The sequence below is a fragment of the Neolamprologus brichardi genome, chromosome 12 (genome assembly GCF_056152115.1).
Source record: "Neolamprologus brichardi isolate AB-2024 chromosome 12, ASM5615211v1, whole genome shotgun sequence".
In the NCBI taxonomy this organism is placed as follows: domain Eukaryota; kingdom Metazoa; phylum Chordata; class Actinopteri; order Cichliformes; family Cichlidae; genus Neolamprologus; species Neolamprologus brichardi.
The window spans coordinates 33,946,290-33,967,012 of NC_142115.1; the positions used below are offsets into that span (position 1 = coordinate 33,946,290).

A 20,723-nucleotide genomic window follows, 5' to 3' on the forward strand; every position below is an offset into this window, starting at 1 on the left:
TGCAAGAAGAGCTTAACTTCTGTCTCGCTAGCTTGCCCTGCGCTCAGTGAATCTGTGTTCGACTACTCCGCCTAGGCTGCACTGTCAAGCGCAGATCCACTGAGCGCTCAACACAGAAGGAAAGTTGGTAAAATAAACTAAAAATTTTGTATTGTTTGATACATATGCGTACCGAACCGAAAGCACTGTATCAAACGGTTCAATATCGATACGAGTATCGTTGCACCCCTAATATATATATATATATATATATATATATATATATAAAAAATTCCCCACTCGCCCCTGTGGGCGGTCAATCCTTCAAGCTCGGGTCCTCTACCAAAGGCCTGGGAGCTTGAGGGTCCTGCGCAGTATCTTACCTAGTGCTCCAATTACCACTGGGACCACCGTCACCTTCACCCTCCACATCTTCTCGAGCTTCTCGTGTTCCTTCTTCCTGATGTTGCTGTCATTCGGAACCGCTACATCGATCACTACGGCCGTCTTCTCATGTTTGTCTACCACCACTATGTCCAGTTGGTTAGCCACCACCATTTTGTCCGTCTGTATCTGGAAGTCCCACAGGATCTTAGCTTGGTCATTCTCCATCACCCTAGGGGGTCAACCGAAAAGTCAACCGGCGTTTTCGGTCAAGGAAAACTGAGCTTTTTGAAAACGCTTTCCAAGGTAGATACATTTGAAAATGCCGTTTTTGTGTCACAGTGTGGACAACGACAACGGAGGCTTTTCGAAAACGATGACGTATTTTAGTCATGTGTTGCAGTCATGTGACCAATTAAACGAAGATTATGGAGGGAATTATGCAGCAGTTGTTTTGTTTGCTCTCAATGTTGACAGCCCTATTAAAGATTAAAATCAGTCTGTACATGCTCCAGATAGCTTTTCTTCAAATTCGTTTATTCTCACTCGCTTTTGCATCTTTGTACTTTTGTGTTACTCGCAGCAACAACTCCACCTCATTGTTAGTCCATTTAAAAAACTCGGTGCTTTTACTCGACATTTTGCCGCGATAGTTAGATAGATAGATAGATAGTTTGCGCTCTTACCGGTTTGTAAAAGTTGGTCTTGGCCTTAAAATTACTGCAGCAGTTTATCAGAGATGTGCGGAGCGCTGATGGAGTTTAAAAACTACAGGTGATTCATAGTGGGCAATGTACAGCATTTTAAAAATAGACAGTAGACAACTTGAGTAAGCAGGCAGGGCTTTGATATTTTCCGCTATGACTGTGAATTTATTTGGAACTTGTAGATGGTGAGGATTACCAGCAGCTGTGAGCACAGCGCCAGAGCTTCGTGGTTCTCTCCTACAGCAGCGTTTCACTGAAATTATTAATCACTCGAACAAAGAACAAAGCGCCGCATATTTCTGGCAGAAATAAACACACATACATATTGCTGTGCAATCGCAGTGCAAGTGTGTATGAACCCTGTAAATCAGGGGTAGGCAACTCCAGGCCTTGAGTGCCGGTGCCCTGCAGGTTTTGGATCTCACCCTGGGTCAACACACCTGAATCAAATGATTAGTTCATTACCAGGCCTCTGGAGAACTTCAAGACATGTTGAAGAGGTCATTTAGCAATTTGAATCAGCTGTGTTGGATCAAGGACACATCTAAAACCTGCAGGACATCGGCACTCGAGGCCTGGAGTTGCCTACCCCTGCTGTAAATGAATGAATGCTCCTCCTGGTGGATACACCATTACAACCAGCGTTAGTACTCATGATTGTGTGTAACCCAACCAGCGCAGAGGCCTCCCTACACCCCGGACTCTGCCTTGTGTAATTTTGTCTTGGATTGGGGTACACAGAAGAGAGACCAGTGGGATACAAGCGTTCAATTTGTGGCTTGGATGGCGCCATTTATTTAGATGCTGGGGCATAAACCATAAACCAACTCTGCTGCTGTCCCTTGCAAAGCAATCACAGAAAACATTGAGCCAAGATGGCGCTCGTGCGAACAAGAAACTTGAACTACGGTGTCCTGTAGAGGACAAATGGTCAAAATTGCGCAAATCTACAGTGTCCATGCAGCTCAACAGCGGCACCCTGCGATGTGTTCAACTCACTATCTTACAGTTGAATCGTCCACGTCACAGGTGGAGGATATCATTACGGCCATTGGTCAGGATTCCACTGTGCATCACATTCTCACAGGAACATGCACATATCAATCTGAAAACTTACAAAATGTATAAATGTTGTTTTACTTCATTCTCAATCTCTCTTACACTGCTGGAGTTGTAGCTACTTGAAGGTAAGACACACACAGAGAACATCTGTTCAATCAAAGTAACGTCACCGACCTGGCGTCTCCTTTAGGCTGTAAGCTTTAATGTTTAAATGGCACCAGTTTAAAGCTTCAGAGCTCTAATGTGAAGCCATCACCTTAGAGATGAACATCAGCACCACCATCAGCACACTCAGTGATAAAATAATTAACTTGAATTTTACTACTCCCTGTCAGAGATGAGCAGTAACGCGTTACAAGTAATGCGTTACTGTAATCTGATTACTTTTTTCCAAGTAACGAGTAAAGTAAGGATTACTATTGCAAAAACGGTAATTAGATTACCGTTACTTTCCCGTAGGAACGCTGCGTTACTGCGTTACTAAAACTGTGATTTTTTTGCAAGAATGTCTCATGACAGTGACGTAAGCGAGTGCGACGTTCGTGACAACAGCTGTGTGCAGATCAACAATGGATCATATATCGAGTGCAGGAGAGAGTATGAGCGTGCAGCGTTTAAAGCGTGGAAGTACTGACCTTACTTTGAGTTTGATTCCATAAAAAGTGACAAAAACATTAGTGTCCGTTGTGCGCGGGAAGAAAAAACCCCTAAACTTCCAAGCAAACACCGAGTAGCTACGACGTAATGGGAAACTCACAGAGAAACTCGTGGATTCTTCCACTGACCGCTGCGGCACACCTGCACCAGGGTAAACCTCCGCCTACCCAACTCCTGCTTTACAGGTGAAAATAGAGCAACAGGACCACTAGTCTTTGACTTTATTTGTTTTCTGCTGTGTTTTACTTGCATCTATTTGAAAGAGTGAGTGTAAACACACACAAAAATATTTTATTTTATGTGCTGGAATGTGCAGAAAATAGGTTTAAATATTAAACAAATTTCTTCCAGTCAGAGATTGTTGCATATAATTTAATTTTTGCTTGATGCATAAAGTTAAAAGATTAAAACTAATAAAACAAGTTTTAAAAAGAGACTTTTCCATTTGATTACATTTTGTATGATGATTATGCAGAAAAAGTAGAATTGGGCAGAAAGATCTATCGCTTTATCACCTATTCAGGTTGTAAATTGTGTCCTTAAAAAGTAACTAAGTAACTAAGTAATTAATTACTTTTGAAAATAAGTAATCAGTAAAGTAACGGGATTACTTTTTTGGGGAAGTAATCAGTAATTAGTTACTGATTACTTTTTTCAAGTAACTTGACCAACACTGCTCCCTGTGCACTCCAGCATTCATCGCGTGTCCTTTTTCCAGCAGTGTTGCCTTTTGCTGTTATATTTTTTATGTTCTTTATAGATGATGGCTGTTGTCCTAACAGTCATCTTAAGTAAGCTTTACTTCATTTTTTTGAGGCAACGGGTTTCGAGTTTTTGAGTTCTGGGAACTAACAAGGCTGTACAGAGTACTCAAAATGAGTAAGTTGCCCTAACTTGGTCATTTTTAGCTAAGCTTTACTCAATTTTTTTGAGGCAACGAGTTTCCTCAATTTTTTTGAGTTCTGGGAACTAATTCGATTTTACAGTGCAGAAAGCACTTAAACTAACTCAGTTAACAGAATGAAATGGGTGGGTTACATCAGGAAGGGCAGCTGACATTAGAGTCTGTGACAAATCAAATATGAGAATTTATTTGCTGTGGCAACTCCTTCGTAAATAAAGGAGAAGCCAAGAGTGTATTTGTTAATGTACAGTTTGTTCAATGCATACAGAACCAAAGACACTAAGTGTGTTGTCCAAAAAAATGACAGCACATGTATCTGCTTCAATGTGACGTTTCACATTGCGTTTGTATTTTGCTTAATTCCGTGTTTTTGCTAAAAAAAATCCACCATGAGCTCATAAATTCTACGAATTCGGGCTTACATAACAAGCAGATAAGATGAAGAATGCACTGCCATCTAACCACGGCCAAGAAATAATTGTTTGTTCCTGGGAAGCCAGTAATATTAGCGTGATAAGAAGCAGGCGTGTGACTGGAGAGCTGACAGGGAGAAGTGAAGGAGAAACACTTTGTCTCTCTCTTTAAAGCTGCCACCACGAGCGCTCGAGGAGAAATGCTTTGATGTGGTTAACAAAGTCAATACACAGAGCAAATCAAAGAACACGCAGATGTTTGGCATATTTGTATGACACACAAACATTAAATGTCTCTACATCAACTCTTTCGTTTTCCTAAAATGGTTTGTTTAAATTGTTAACACGCCTCATTTAAAAAGAAGAGCCAGAACCATCTGCTGCTCGTGGAAAGACTGAATGTGAAAAATGCTAAAGAGAGGGAGAAACTGCTTTAAAATATCACTTTGTTTTATTCATTTGATCTTTGCTTCTTCGTCTTTAGTTTGGTATTTTGTTATGACACGATCCAGCATATTTAACACATACTCAAAGCCTGTTAAATAAATCCATATTTAAATCATATAATTAAACCAACGGACATACTTCAAACATACACAAAGAATTCCTAAAACTACTTTCTGGAGTTCTGGTTTCATGGGGCAGAGATAGCTGCACATGAATGAATGCGTTTACATTTTTGTAGCCCAAAAATGTAAACGCATTTGTCACATTTCTGACTGTAGGGAGGTGGACACGGGTTGTAGTTCAACTGCAGTATGAGACACTTTATGGCATCCACCATTTTTGTTCCATCAAGCGAGCAACAGCAGACTCCTTCAACCACCACGATGTGATGCAAACACTTGTTTGCCTTTTCTGTCTAGAAGAAGCTGTGCGTAGTTATTTTATTATGAGCTGATTCTTTGAAGCATCCTTTTGTTTTGCAGGGATGGAGAAGTGAAACTGGCTCCCCCTGATTAGCCCTGAGTGAGTTAATTTGGTGCAAAACACGAGAGAGAGTTACCCAACATGCATGCTGGCCTCTCAGTTGCTGACCTCTTTTCAGCTAGCATCTACTCAAATGTGATGTCAGCAGACTGCATGCCACTGATTAGCCTGGGAGTGACGTCCATGGATGAGTCATGAGACCGACTCCTTCACAAGAATCAACCCTGCAAAATTTTGACACTCAGCAGTAGGGATGGGTACCGGTATCCGGTACCCATGATGCCATGATGGTACCAGTTCTGACATAAACGGTAGTAACCAGACCGAAAAGCAGCGCACATTTCAGTGCTTTATTTCGGTGCTTTTTTTTCCTGAGCTGTGATACACTTTAGATTCTAGCCAATCATTTTACATTTCCAAGGATAGTAGGCGGGGCCAGGTACGTACGTTCTTTTAGAGCAGAGCTACAGATTAAAAACGCCCAAGGCGAAGCGATCAAAAGTCTGGCTGTACTTCACAGCAAAAGATGCAAACTCAGCAGCCTGCAACAAGTGCTTTAAGCTGATACTGTGATACTGTCAAAGGAGGTAACACCTCAAATCAGATGAAACACCTGGCGATGCATAGCGTTTTTTTTAAAAGCCGAGAAATGCACCGTATTTGATAGCTTGCTGCGAGACCTCACACCGAGCACATCTACTGCGGGTGTGGTGCCTGTTATCGGACCCGGAGTTAGCAACATCCCCCAAAAACCAAAGAGTAGCGTCCTGGCCCCTAGCCCTGCCAGTGTAGCAGAAATGATGATGATGATGATGCAGCAGCAGCCGTTCTTCTCTGCGTGAGTAGCTTAATGTTGTTCGTGTGTAATTTACGTTGAGTAGGCTAACCACGTTATTACATTAATGCATGTAAGGTGAACTAGCAAACACCGTCGTAGTTACATGCGGCTGTCTTTTTGTTTGATGGCAGATACTCCCTTCACCCTGGCCAAAAAGGCTAAAATGACCAAAGAAAAAGTGGAAAACAGTTAAACACGAGAAGTTTTTGGACAAAGTTTGTGTTTTTTCCATTGATTAAGCACTGCTTCCAGCCAAGAGTGATACCATATATGCCCTATAGCTGCAGAAAAGGCTAACATTGTTATCTTTTTACAAAAAAAACAGCTGAACATGAGAGGTTTTTGGACCAATTTTGTGTTCTCCATTCTTTAAACACCGGCACCGTTTCAAAAGTACCGGTTTGGCACCGGTATCGGATAAAACCTAAACGATACCCATCCCTACTCAGCAGTGAGCAATTTACCCAAAGTCTGACAAAAGTCATAGACTGGGCAGCAAATACATGATCTACACGACTTAGCAACCCGAACCCACATTGAGGAGATAATAGAAAACAACAGATACTGAGTCAAGTCGATGCTAGCGGAAAAGAGGTACATTCAATAGTGCAACATACATGCACATCTGTGCATGCCTCATCACTGTTCTGGCCAATGAAAGTGTGAGTTGTCTGCAAGTGCAAGCAACAGAATCCTGACTGCAGTTCCCTCCGCAGCCCTGACTTCCATTAAAAACAATGATTTTTCTGAGATTATGCAGAGCTCCTTTAAGTAAACCGAGTAGTTCAGTCACGTTTCTTCTTGCACTTAGAAATGCAAACACAATGCTCCATTTTATGGAAGTGCTAGTCATCTTACTTGAATGAAAAAGTCAGGTTAAAAGTGTGCTTGACCAGTGAGAACAAAGACAGCCCATGTAAGCGAGAGAGCTGAAGAATGACAGGAAGTATGGATAATGAAGCTGGAGGGAAACTGGGGAATTTCAGCTTTCTGCGTGAGACGTTGGCCTCATGGTGTTGCAGAGTTCAGACCGCACTCTTTTAAAAAAGTCAAGTCTGTAAATATTTAATCTGGACAAGGAAATTTAAAGTCCCGCAAACTGAAATAAAGTGATCTTGTTTGTTTAGATCTACGCACAAACCATTTTTCTTCTTTCCTACAACTTACAAACAACAATTAGCTGAGCCTCTCTGCATTAGTTACTTCTACAGAAATCTATCCTTACTTCTAATTTTGAAGTGTCTAACCCTTATTTTGAAGTTTAAGAGTCTGGACACTAATAAAACTTTTACGTGAGGATTAGAAAACTGACCTCACCTTCACCGCTCAGGAGAAAAACTACAAGCACATACATAAACTTGTTTCCCCACACACCTTTTTCTCTCGTCTTCTGTGGCAGACAATAATAGAATTCATTAACAGCAGCATGATGTAATCTGTCTGTGTGTGAGAACCAGATAACAAGAGTAAACACTGCTGATTATCAAGGCCAGAGAACAATGTGCTGTAATAATAATAATAATAAAACTGATTTAATGGAGGTCCTGAACATCCATAAATCAAATTAAGATCCGTGTAAACAGGTAAACATTCATGTTGGACTACGCAGCATTTTTACACCACATTTTAATCTCCTGGTTTAATTTTGTCTCGTTTCCAAAACACATCCTATGATCCTAAAAACTGATGCCACCCTATAAATGGAATAAACTGAATTTAACAGCCGCTGAAAAAAACAGTAACAAGGGGACTTCATAAGTTAGCTTCTTATCATTATTGTATTTGGGAAAATTATAGTTAAATAAAATACAGTGAGGTTGTTCTGCATAGGATCGTACCCAACCTCTGATCTGCATCGTTTCTGTCAGTTTATTATTACCTCCTAACATTAATACTCACGCAGATATACTCGTGGCCTCAGACTTGCTGGGAACTGATCGATATGATTTTCTGCCTTTTACCCTTTTTATCTTTCACTTTGCTTTAGTCGAATTTTTACTGGTTCACAGACAAACTGTGGAAACTTTCCACAGATAGTGTAAAAGATGCACGTACCCACCTCGAGACAAGCCAGAGATGGATCCGAGCTGTCAATCGCAGCTTCTAGCCACTGACCAACCAAACTTTACAAAATGAACTTTATTCAATCCGATGTGAAATAAGTGACTGAGCACGTAAACTCAGGAAAGTGTCTGCAGAGGTCAACTCTGAGGGACGTTTTCCCACTCTATAGGACTGGAAGTCTGCAGGGGATCAGTGAGCTTCCTGCTTAAGTGACAGACTTTGAGGCAGAGAGTCACTTTACCCTGAAAAACTGTATTTGGCTGGTTTACTAAACTTAATCTCAACTCATTATTTCTGCCTTTCAGAACTGTTTACACAGCTGTAGTCTTTATGTCTGTGGTTTGTTCCTGTCTGTTTATACATACATCTGTCTGTGGTAATAGATATACAGTATGTAGCTGTATATAAGAGACTAATTAAAGTTGATGTAGCACAGCACTGGGCCACCTCCTCGTACTAGAACATCTTCAGTCCCTATGGATGAGGCAGTGTCACCATAGAAAGGAGCTTATAAAAATTATATTTATCTGTTTCTTCTCTTTCTTGATGTTTTAAGTAGAGTAGTCACAGTGGATGTCAAATAGCATTTTTGGTTGAAATGCCCATTCCAGCAATCCACTTCCATAATTTCTAAACTGTGCATTGCTCTGTTGTGACTCTTCACACCAATAGGACGAATGGACCCAAACCAAGCCAGCAGAAAAGCAAATTCCCTCCCTGCAGGGGTCGGATGTTTAGGTTTTCCTTGAATTTGAATGTGTGTGATAGCAGTCAGGTGAGTCCTCGTGACTCCAGGCTCTTTTCCTCGGTTCTAAGAATAACCACCAGCATGAACGGGCTGTTTTCACTGTGATTGTAGATAGGCCCAGCAACTTCTTATCGCTTTGGTTCCCACACATGCTCAGCTTCAGCACACACACATTCAAACACTGCAGCCACTTTCAAGACCACACTGCAAAGAGCAGCTCTTGTTTGTGTTTTTGACATACTTCTATCATGGGTACTTCTAATGATGATTTCCAGCCACAGCTTCAGTTGACTCTACTACATTAGATTCACAGCAAGTTCATCCATATGTTACACTGGACTTTTCTGCAAAAGCTCAGCATGTATGCTAAATTACTCATTTTTTACTCCATTCTCCTCTCTTTAACTCTACGCTCTTCTGATTGGCCACCCCTCACAAACAAATGACCTCTGTGTTCACAGCTATACCTGTGCCTGAGATGACCTTAACAGTGATATCTGCTCTGCTTGTTTGCTGTTAGATGCACATTTTTAATTTTAAAAAATTGTTTATTTATTTTGAGACATATTTAACCTCCTAGGACCCTGCGTCCACATATGTGGACATCACATTTTGGGTTATTTAGACCAAAATACTCAATTTTGCTCTACAAGGGCCTCATATCCACTTACGAGGACATTATACTGCTACTGTTCTTTCAAAATTTTAAATTAATATCCTAATACGTGGCTCTTATTTTTCTTAAAAACAAAAATAAGGTAAAAAAAAATCTGGTAATTCTTTGTTTTTACATTCATCGGGCACCAATATGCCCAAATATCAAAGAGAAATTAAAAATGCATGCTGTGGAAGAGTTCGGGTCTTAGAAGGTTAATTAAGTATTTGAGAGGACAATTTCTCATTTTCATTCATTGCCTTCTGTTATGGTTGTCATAGATGTCCCCACGATTGGACAGACTCTGACTCTACCCTGTTGGACTGCAGCAGGTAGTCCTCCTTCTGCTCTGGAGAGCCCAGGCGACCTCTGAGAAGATCATGCTAACCAGAACATAAACTCGGAGTTTGCAGAACATTTTGCAAAATACTATAACAATGTTTTTATTATCAAAACAAAATAAGGTAAATACTTTTCTCCTGGAAGTTTTCAGCATCCTTCTATTCATCCATTGATTCCCTACTGTGAGTACTAGATTCAAACCCAGGAGTTATGGGAGTTTTTTTTTTTTTTTCATTATATAAACTGTTGTAAAACATCTTTGGTTTAATGTTAGGGACATCACAGCACCATCTGCTGTTTCACAGCATCTGACATTTTGATTTCAGGTCTGAACTAGGGCTGCCACAAACGATTATTTTGATAGTCGACTAGTCACCGATTATTTTTGCGATTAGTCGACTAATCAGATCATCATCCATTGGACGTACAGCTTATTGCACCAGCAGCATCTGCTCTTATATAACTATCATTAGCTTACAGCTTTAAGTGTTTAAGGTATGTGCTAACTAAAAATAAAGACAAGATGATAGTTTATTAAATTTTAATGAAATTTGCAGATTGTTTCGGTGAAGTTTAATAAACTCCTTGCTATCTAAAATATAACAGGACACAGGAGTATATTCTCGAGCATCTCACACTTCTGATAATCAGCTGTCTTGAGGTTTATTCAGCTGTGTAAAAACTATAACTTTAATCTCAGCCAAACCGATTTACTCAAGAACAAATAAAATACTAAAAAAAAGCCAAACAATAACATTTTTAAGTTAATTAAGTGACTTTTATATATTTAACCTGAGTAGCGAAAGAAGGCGGTGGGTTTGAAAACGATTAGCGGGAGTCCGGTGTTCTCACGGCTCTAGTGAGCCTAGCCCCCGGCTAGCTATCGAGCTAGTGGGTAACAGACGTCTCCGAAAACGTCGGAGCGCTTTTGAAAATATGTGGTGTCTTGATAAACTGAGCAGATATTTGAGGTTTACACAGCTACATCCTCGCCTTAAAATATGTTAAACGTTTATTTTGTGAGCCAGAAAGAATAATAAGAGTAATATTAAAACTAACTAGCTGCCGCCATTGTTGGAAACTGAGCTGGGCTGAGCTATGAATTCTGGGACACAGCTTCTTCTTCTTCGGGGTTTAACGGCAGCTGGCATCCTTGTACATGCAGTGCTGCCATCTTCTGTTTCAGTCCGTTATTACACTCTTAAATCCTACTACTTATTCCTGCGTCTTTTGTGATCTTACAAAGCTTCAAACGACGCGTCGACTATTAAATCAGTCGTCGACGATTTTGATAGTCGACGTAATCGTGACTAGTTGACTAATCGTGGCAGCCCTAGTCTGAAGCAAGCAGAAGAATTTCTAGAAGCAGCCACCTTCCACCACCACAGCCAGCTGCTTTCAGCTGTGGTTTAACAACGCTTTTAATGTCTTTTTGTCATTTTTAACGGGCGCCAAGAAAGGAGTCAATGCTGCAAACTTTTAACCAACCAATCGTCGTGCAAGAAAAACTAACTGCATTGTCCCAACAAATATGTGAGGTTCTTTGTGTAGGTACAGGTGTAGAGAATAATTTTAGCTGTTTAAGTCAATTCATTCCTATTCAATCAAAGCTTTCCAGTGAACACACCCTGGCTCAACTGTAGCCAGCGTGTGGAATTAAGAGAAAGTGGAATGGCATCCCTAGTTCAGCTCTGTTCTTAGTATGGGATCAGCTCTTTAAGAGCAGCCAGAGGCTAATAAAACCCTGCAGTTCAGCTGTACACATTTAACCCAGGACAAGGGGAAACTCCTGAAGAAGAGCCATGCATTGTCATTTGCATTGCCACAATTCTTGTATCATGACCATATTTTAAAATTAAATGAATTTATTATACAGGCAAAGTTATAAAATTTTGTCACAGTCCAAACATCCACAGCCCAGACTGCAAAACGCTACAATTAGACCTTCATTATGGTGCCAGTTCTAAAAAGAGTGTGGGTGGAAGAGACCCAGGATGGACGTTTCCAAACTAAATACATAAAAAAAGTGTATGCACGTCTAACCTTAAAACTCCCTCCCTCACCTCTCCTTCTGCTCCCAGTCCTGGTCCAAATTTGGCAATGCTGGTCTCTGCGAAAAGGCATTTCCTCCTGGGGATCGTGGCTCGTGGCTCTCACGGTTTTCCCACACTAAAAGAAAAACAAACCCTGACATAACATGTTTTTGAATTAGGGGATCAAAGCTGTGAGAGCAGAGGCTTCGTGGGAGCCAAGCATGCCACCCAAAAATACTCTACGTGAGAAGGGGGGGGGGGGGGGGGGGGGGGGGGGGCTAGCCTCCGTTAGGTTTTAGGAGGGCATTCAGAAATACGGTCACATACTCAGAAATTAGTGATGCAATTGAAGTGACGCACCTATCGTGCCTGCGGCGGCAGAGTTATGATCTGAAGCTGCGTCACTCGGTCAGGTTTAGGATCAGCATGTGCCCAAAAAATGAGGTTCCCCAACTACATGAATATACTGAATGACCAGGGGGTTTTTCTATCAGTGGATTTATTTCTTCTCTGATGCTGCATTGATGAAGGATTCATCAGGCTCAGACTCTGAAAGAGCGACTGAAAGAGCATGAGAGATCTTTTTAGACATGGATTCATCCCCACAGAGAATCTTTGAGACCTGCTCAAGAAGACTTCATGCACTGGGCTGAATCTCCAGTGTAATAAGTGGTAAACACAAAGACCACAACTCGGCACTTTGATGGAAGCTTTTGGAAATTACGGCGAAATGTAGAAAAATCGTGGAGCAACACTCTTTAAGCAACTCTGAGTTTAAGCATGAAATCGAGTGTGAAGAACTCCCACGGTTCAGCTGGATGGGATAACAAAATACATCTGTCTACAAAAGCACTGTTGCAAATGCAGTGGTGAAAACTTCTCTATGGCAATACTTGATGATTAGGATGAGATGATGAGCAAATATTTACACCGTATTTGGCAAATTCTTTTGTTACATCAGTTGAAATGATGATGAATCGATAATAAAAAAAAACAAACTTCTTTCAGCTTCAAATATGAATTTTACCTGGCAGATGTATTGTATTATAGAGGGTGAGAGCATGTGGTATGAAAGCTTTCCTGTATCAGTGGAGCTGAATGAGCTGAATGAGTGGTGCAGAGGGTGTGCAGGGTTATTCATGACGCATCTACAGCTACAGAGCCAACGATCATTTTGTTGCTTACACTAATGGATCTCAGCTTCCTTAAGATTTAAAGGCTGCTAACCCTTTTTTCTATACACCTCTGCAATCCTCCTCCTGCCCATCACTAATACATCCAACCATGGCAGAATCGTCAGAGTATTTCTGCAGTGGCATGAACGGGAGCTGTGCTGAGAGTCTGAGGTGTACAGGATGAGCAGGAAGATGGAAAGAGAGCAGATGCGAACTAAAGATATAGCCAATGCAAAAGGGCCTTAAACTTGCATCCTCTCTCATGGTCTGCAGGGCGTAACTCCTCTGCAGAAAGAAGTCAGACTGTGTAGTTTATGGTATACAACCCTACTTCTCACTTGATTTTTGATCTTGGCAAACACTTTCCTGATGGGGCTACGGGTTCATTCACTGGTTTAACACCTTCTTTAAAACAACAGTGTTCGTTTTGTTAATCATGGTCCCATTAAGACTAAAGGAGATGATAAACGGAGGCATGATTTAAGGCAGGGGTGTCAAACTCAAATACACAGTGGGCCAAAATTCAAAACTGGAACAAAGTCGCCGGCTAACGTTAATATTTATTGAAAAAAATAATAATCTTCCTCCAGATATAAGAATGAATCTTTTCTTATGGACTCAAACAAGTTTTGCTGAAAAACTGAATATGGAACAAGCAAAGCTTAATACTAAACAATATATATATTAGCTGTATAATACCAGTAGGCCAGCTCTAATAGTAATTTGATATGGCTTCGCGGGCCAAATGTAATTAGGCAAAATTTGGCCCGCGGGCCAGAGTTTGACACCTATGATTTAAGGTGTGGCTACAATGTAACTGAAAAATCGTGACTATAGTCCTGTTTAGGTATCCTCATTTTCTCAATTGGCTCCACCACTCACAAAGAGGGTGACAGCAGCTGGATCGGTGATATTGGCAACTTTCAAAAAGTTTGGGCATAAAACAAAAAATATGTGATATAATCATACTGTTTTGATATGGTTCAGTCCTTTTCTGGTAAATTTTAATGCTTCTTATTGATCAAAATCCATTTACATAATCACAGAATGTTCTCTGCGCTTTGTTTTTATCATCATAAACCAACTTCTGTACTAAAACATCCATGTATTTGTGCTGAAGTAAACAGATCGCACAAACCAGATGTCACTTAAACAATCCCACATTGTATAAGATGTTGACAGTACTCTCCTCCTATCAATACGTTTTTTGTGAGCCTAATCAATCGCAAACACAAACCGTCCCTTCATGTGAGCGCAGTCAGCCGATCAGCTTGGCACAGAAGAACAACAGTGATGTGAGCCAAATAAAGCATGACTCTCCTCTGAGAAACAAACTGTAAACGGAGTCGGAGATAGCTCAGCATGTGGGGGAATTACATTCATCATATCTGGGTTGACTCAGTAACCAAAGTGTCCAGTCACACAGTAAGAAATCACTGATTATGTTTGTCCTTTAGAAATATTTTAACATTTTTTTACATGCTGTGTTTTACAGTTGAGGGGAAAAGCTTAAACAAGCAGAGGATGCAGTGATGCAACGTTTTTTTTAGTTTAAATGTTTAAAATATCAAAAGGCAAAAAAAAAGATTTAATTTTCAAATATATCTTATATTTACAGTACCTCTGTGGCCTGTGTCTAATTGATACCATTTCTTTGTCTAAAATGAAGAAATACTAAAAAACTAAACAGTAACTATTGAAATATCATGACTATGAGTGAAGTACACGTGCTGGGGGCGTGTTCATGGTCACACTGAGCAGGTGTGCGTGCAGGAATGTGATCCAGTGAAAAATCACCACCGATCCATCCCAAATAACTACTGAGCAGACTCGGACTCCAAAAATGCAACGTGGCAGTTTCCATAAGCTTCATTTTTGTACAGTGGGAGGAACTGGAGCGAAGTCATCCATCTTTTTCTTTAAAACAATCACGGCCACTGACACAGAAGAATTGCATGCTAAACAGTAAACTACTGTCTTAAGTGGATAAGGTCAGCTAGGGCCCCAGTCACATAGGCCTAGAGACTGGTCAGCTACGCACTGGCAACCTGCAGTTGCTAGGGAAAAATGTGTATTCCCTGACTGTTTGCGAGTGGAGGTTAGTGGATGTCGTTAGGTGAAATTTGTTGCAATTAGCGTGGTAAACTGCACCAGCGTCTGACTCACTGAGGTCTCACTCCTCCATCCTCCTGTGGATGGAAAGGGGCTTAAATTACTTTATAACCTTAGCTAATAAAGTAACCATTATCAAATTTGCATAACACAGCAAATGGACTGGTTCAAATTCAAATTCAAATTTTATTTGTCACACACACACAACCATACACAGTATGACATGGGGTGAAATGCTTGTAGCTGTGCAATGCCCGACCATTAAATGACAGAAAAAAAGTTTTAGTATTTACAATTTACAGGTTACTACAAAAATTTACAAATTAACTTAGGAATTTACAGTAAAAAAATGTGCAAATAGCAGAAAGAAATTATAAAGATTATAAATTATAGGAAGTGTGCATAAAGAAAAACCAGAGTGCGTGTGGTGATGTGATGTGTGGGAGAGTCCAGTCCTGCACCTGGTTCAGGGCCCGAATAGCCTGGGGAAAGAAGCTCCTCCTCATTCTCTCTGTTTCGGCCTTAAGGGAGCGGAAGCGCTTCCCAGACCTCAACAGTGAGAAGAGTCCATTGTTGGGATGGGAGAGGTCCATCATAATCTTCCTAGCTTTGGACTTGCACCGCTTGGTGTAGATGGACAGCAGGTCAGGGAGCTCTGAATGAATGATGCGTTCGGCCGAGCGCGCCACTCTTTGCAGATCTCGTCTGTCGTGCTTGGTGCTGTTCCCAAACCAGGTGCAGATGTTTGCCGTCAGGACGCTCTCGATGGTGCAGGAGTAAAAGTTCTTGGTTCTTATATTATATTCACTTTTCTATAAGCGCTATATAAGAACGAGTGCTGAAAGCACTTTGCTCTAAGACTGCAGGCTTACTTGTGGTTCTTGGAGTATTTAAAAGTAGAGCCTTCAGCTTCCAGGTCCCTCTACTGTGGAATCAGCACCCAGTTTGGATTCGGGAGAGAGTCACACTCTCTACTTTTAAGATTAGAATTAAAACTTTTCATTTTGATAAAACATATAGTTAGGGCTGAATCAGGTGGCCCCTTAATGCTCACTTGGTTATGCTGCAATACTTCTAGGCTGCTGAGTGTTTCTGTTTCACTCACTCATTAGTTATTATTAATCTCTGGCACTCTTCCACAGCATGTTTTTGTCCTGTTTTCCTTCCTAACCGGTCACAGCAGATGGCCCCGCCCCTCCCTGAGCCTGGTTCTGCTGGAGGTTTCTTCCTGTTAAAAGGGAGTTTTTCCTTCCCACTGTCGCCAAAGCGCTTGCTCATAGGGGGTCATATGATTGTTGGGTTTTCTCTGTTTACTTTGTATTGCTGTAGAGTCTTTACTTTATATTATAATGAGCCTTGAGGCGACTGTTGTTATGATTTGGTGCTATATAAATAAAATTGAACTGAATTGAACTGAACTGAAAGTGATAGCTGGCTGACTACGAGTAGCTTTCTGCTTTACTAACATTATCACTCTATGATACTAAATTATTAATTTTAGCAAGGAAAAAAAAGATGTATACCAAGCATAACATATATGTATGCAGCTTGCATGCTCCCCCGCAGTCCAAAAGTCTGCTTTTTATGAGCCTCTCCGTGTTAGTCCTGTGATGGACTGCTCCCTGCACCTCACTCTGGGAGAGATTCCAGCCAGAAGCAGTTAAGAAAACTAATGATTAGATGGTCTGAGATTCCAAAGTTATCAGTTTGGGAGACAAGTATTAAGTGCGTGTCACATTCAGCAATTGTATTATTATTGGAAGTTGGCAGAGCACAAGCACCAGAGATTATTTCTTTTTAAACAGACAAGAGCTACAACTTTTAATATAAAGCAAATATTATTCTCAAAACAGGTTAATAAGTGCAGTTTTTCCACATTTTCCACATTTCTTCAGTTTGTTTTTTATATGAACAGCAGCAAAAATTTTCTGGCACAACTTCACCTGCTTCCAAGGTGCATGGAGAGGATGAAAGAATTCACAAAGCAGGAACTCCAGCAACACTTGAGGGAAGATGAACAACTTTAATAATAGACCAATGCGTTTCGGCTTGTGGCCTTCATCAGGGTCCCTGATGAAGGCCACAAGCCGAAACACGTTGGTCTATTATTAAAGTTGTTTATATGAACAGTGCTAGTTCAAGTGTCTCTTAAAAAAAGGTCCAAAACCTCCACATGTAGAATAAAAAGTAAACTAAAAATTTGCTTATGTATTATTTATTTATATAATGGTAGTGCATTTTATTTCTAAAAGTAAATTACTGGTCATTTCTGTGTAGTTTTCAAACTTTGCAAAGCCATCTGGTGAGAAGATAGATGGCTCGCTGTGCAACGTTTGAATTTCTTACTCTTTATACCAAATCTGTTGTAAAACCATAAAATTGCAGCATATTGCATCCAGTAAAGGCTTTCCTACTGCACTAGTAATAAATTCTGTGCAATTCAAAGAATGTCATAATATGCAGTGCATATACTATATAGAGACAGATTTGTGCTGAAGATACAGTCTAGTGGACTTTTGGATGGTGGCAGGGAGTTCAACCTGAACATGAAAACCTTGAATAAACTAGCAAGTTGCACTCCAATGCTTCGTTCACAGTTGTTAAGGAACTAATAACTAACCTCAGCTGGCTTAGATTTTTCCAACATTACTACAATATGGAGCATTTAAAGGATTTTGCATATCAAATCAACCCCAAACCACATAAACAGAAAGTCTCTTTTTAATAATCAGACAATTACACCTCTATTTACAATAATGTTCAGCAGGTTTTCAAAGTTCAGGTCACGAGCTGAGAAGCAAACAGTTCAACCAGAGTAACAACATTAAAAGCCCTTCATTCAGATTTTTCTGCTACCACTAGTGATTTGTTGTTCGAGGGGAAGCTGGAAGCTGCATCACACCCACTCCCACAGATGAGCAGCACTGCGAGGCTGTCAAGGAAAATATCAGGACTTCAAAAGATCTGCATGTTAATTAACATATCTGTTTTTTGCACATGGAACTCGTCGACGTAATCATACAAAAATGTCACTTTTGGCAGATGAATGTGATGTTTTCCTGACAGCAGGAAAAGGAGGAGGTCATTCCTGTTTCCTGAACTCGTTGGCATCATCAAAAAACAGAGTGAGCCAATCTGTGTTATGCAACAGTATTTAGAAGACAAGGAGCACAGTCAGTAAATTTCTCTCAGCAGCATCATGAGACAGATGCACTGATCCAGACTGCACCAGAATCATGCAGGTAAAGACGATGAAGCATCCTTTGCAATAAATAAACCGGAGCGTCCGACATGTCAACATTTTACATTTCAAAGCAGATTCTGTAGACAGAACGCCACGAAATAGCATGACAGAAAAATGTGCTAAAAATCTAAACAGAACATTTCAGGGAAGTCTCTAGAAAGTCCTGCAGCTGACCCCTGAACCCTGACATTGATCTGACCTCTGGCGCCTCAGCCCCTGTGGTGAAAAGGCATGTTTGTGTTTCTATTGGGAAAACTAAACACTGGTTAAAGTCACAATGAAATAAAAAGAGTAGTAACGATAATGATTTTAACAGTGTCACGTTTCTCTCGTTGAAACGTTTTATAGTTCTCATTTATTTCCATGCACACTGTGAGAACATAATTAACAGTAAAACGACCAAATGGACATAAAAATATTTAAGACATCAAAGACAATAAAACCGCATGTATACTCAGAGTATATGTGAACTAAAGTATTATTAAGAGCATGTTTCTTCAGAAAAATGTTATTTGTCAATTACACACAGCACATTTACTCAAAAGCAGCAGGCAAACTGAAGTTTAGACTATAAATATACGATGGATACAACCATAGTGACTCAGTTTTTTTGGGTCTGCATGTTAAGACTAACTCTTGAGCCTGGAGTGATTCTATTTGGGAGTCAGACACCTGCTAATTAGTGTTAATTAACAGACAAATAAAATGCTAGAATCTCACCAAAACTGAAGCACAAACTTCTTGGACAGTCTGCAAACTATATCATTTGTCAGATTATTCCTTTACAAACGTTCTTAAAGGCACCAACTCTGCATACACAGCTTAGGGTCCAGTTTAATGAATCAAGCAGCTGTACAAATTAACGTTACAGGAGCCAATTCCAATCAGAATTTGTACGATCATAAAGTTATTAAAGTTTGCAAATTGATTCTGAAATTGAGGCGCTGCAGTTTTGTCTTACTGGCAGTTCTGGGTCAAATTTCCTGGTCAGCTCGAGGCCTTCCTGTGTAGTCTGCATGCTCTCTCACAGTCCAAAGGTGGGCTTTGTGTGTTAACTAGTGATTTTAAACTTGCAGACATGCCTCTCTGTGTTAGACTGCTCCCTGCACCTCACTCTATGGAGGCTGAGAAGCACTTAAGAAAACTGATCACCAAGTAATTGCATGCATATGCAGCAACTGTATTATTACTGGGAGGTGGCCGAGGTTTTTAAACAGACAAGAGATACAACCTATAATATAAAGCTACTGTCAAGCAAGTATCTTATAGGGCTACTGTTATCTTTGATTACACATGACAACAGTCCTAAAGCTTTAAAAAAAAAAATCGAGACAAATGGAAAATGCAGTTACTTAAAACCACCTGTGACCAGTAAGTAATCACAGCAGGCTAAATAATCCAGTGAACATTGATAATCGTGACTCGGTGTGCTCTAACTATTAAGGTCTTTGTCTTCGAGCTGAAAGTGAGAAATAAACTCCTTGCTCCTCTGTGCACAGAGGTGGAGAGCAGCTATGTAGCATCTCTGGAAGTGGATCAAGTGAAATTTCATGCCCGGAGCCATGTTTAACAACCTTTTTTGCAACCATATTACAAAATTAGCAACTGGCAAACGTTAGCATTAACAGCTTGGATCATTCCAGTATCTCAGACAGTTTTCCAATTCAGCATCATCATTTCTCCTTTACTTTAAGAACCATCTCCAGCAGTGAAAGCTACTTTTACGTTTTATTATTTTGGTGCTATTTTGATTTCTTTTCTTTGCATGAGCCCAGTTTCTATCTGACAGCTGTTGATGTTCGTAACAAGAACCTTTCAGAAGCTTTCAAATGTTTTAGCTTCTATTTGTGGTCCGATTCCCTCAAGAAAGGATCTTGTGGTACAAATTACGTAAAACAAATGTGTCCAGGAAACCATTTTGCATTCTGTCGATGGAGTTATTCTCGTTACTGTTTTAAATTTACAATGAGCCATTGCAGGAATGTGACTTCATGTTTTAGCTTTGTGGGGTTACTGCTCGAGTATAACTGCAAATATTTCAAAGTAAATAGACATTTATTGTAACTATTTCAAATTAAAGCATCTCCAGGTGTTATATGTATGTTATGATTTATTCTCTATTATATTTAAGGTTTGTTTATAGAGATTTTGGTTCATATACTGTTGGTGGGGTGGATACTGGGTTTGACAACCATTCAAATGTGTGCATTATAAAAAGAGGAAAAGCTCAATATGATTTCACACTTCTGCCCAATAAGAGAGTTATTACTTCCTATTAGCTTAAGGCAACGTTGTATTTCAGCTGAAACAGTTGTTAGCTGAAAACCATCATTTATGCTGGAGAAAAAGAGAAATAAAAGCTTGCCTTTCTTTGTGCTTGCTTTAAATAAAAGGCCTGTTTCGTTCAGCATCCGAGGTTATTAACGGCACCGGACACTATTCGAATAAACACAGTAAAAGCACTTGCTAATACAAA

At 40.2% G+C, this 20,723-nt stretch overlaps 1 protein-coding gene across 2 annotated transcripts in view; it reads right to left on the minus strand.

Annotated features, from left to right (window-relative positions):
• Positions 1-279: 279 nt before the first annotated feature.
• LOC148100334 (uncharacterized) overlaps positions 280-20,723 on the minus strand; it is a 46,630-nt gene continuing 26,186 nt past the window's right edge. For both annotated transcript variants that reach the window (XM_087849445.1, XM_087849444.1), the window contains 2 exons: positions 11,747-11,852; positions 280-595 (listed from right to left, as the gene is read on the minus strand). In XM_087849445.1, the coding sequence (XP_087705571.1) occupies positions 319-595; positions 11,747-11,852 (383 nt within the window). In that variant the 3' untranslated portion in view covers positions 280-318. The remainder of the gene's footprint in view (positions 596-11,746; positions 11,853-20,723) is intronic.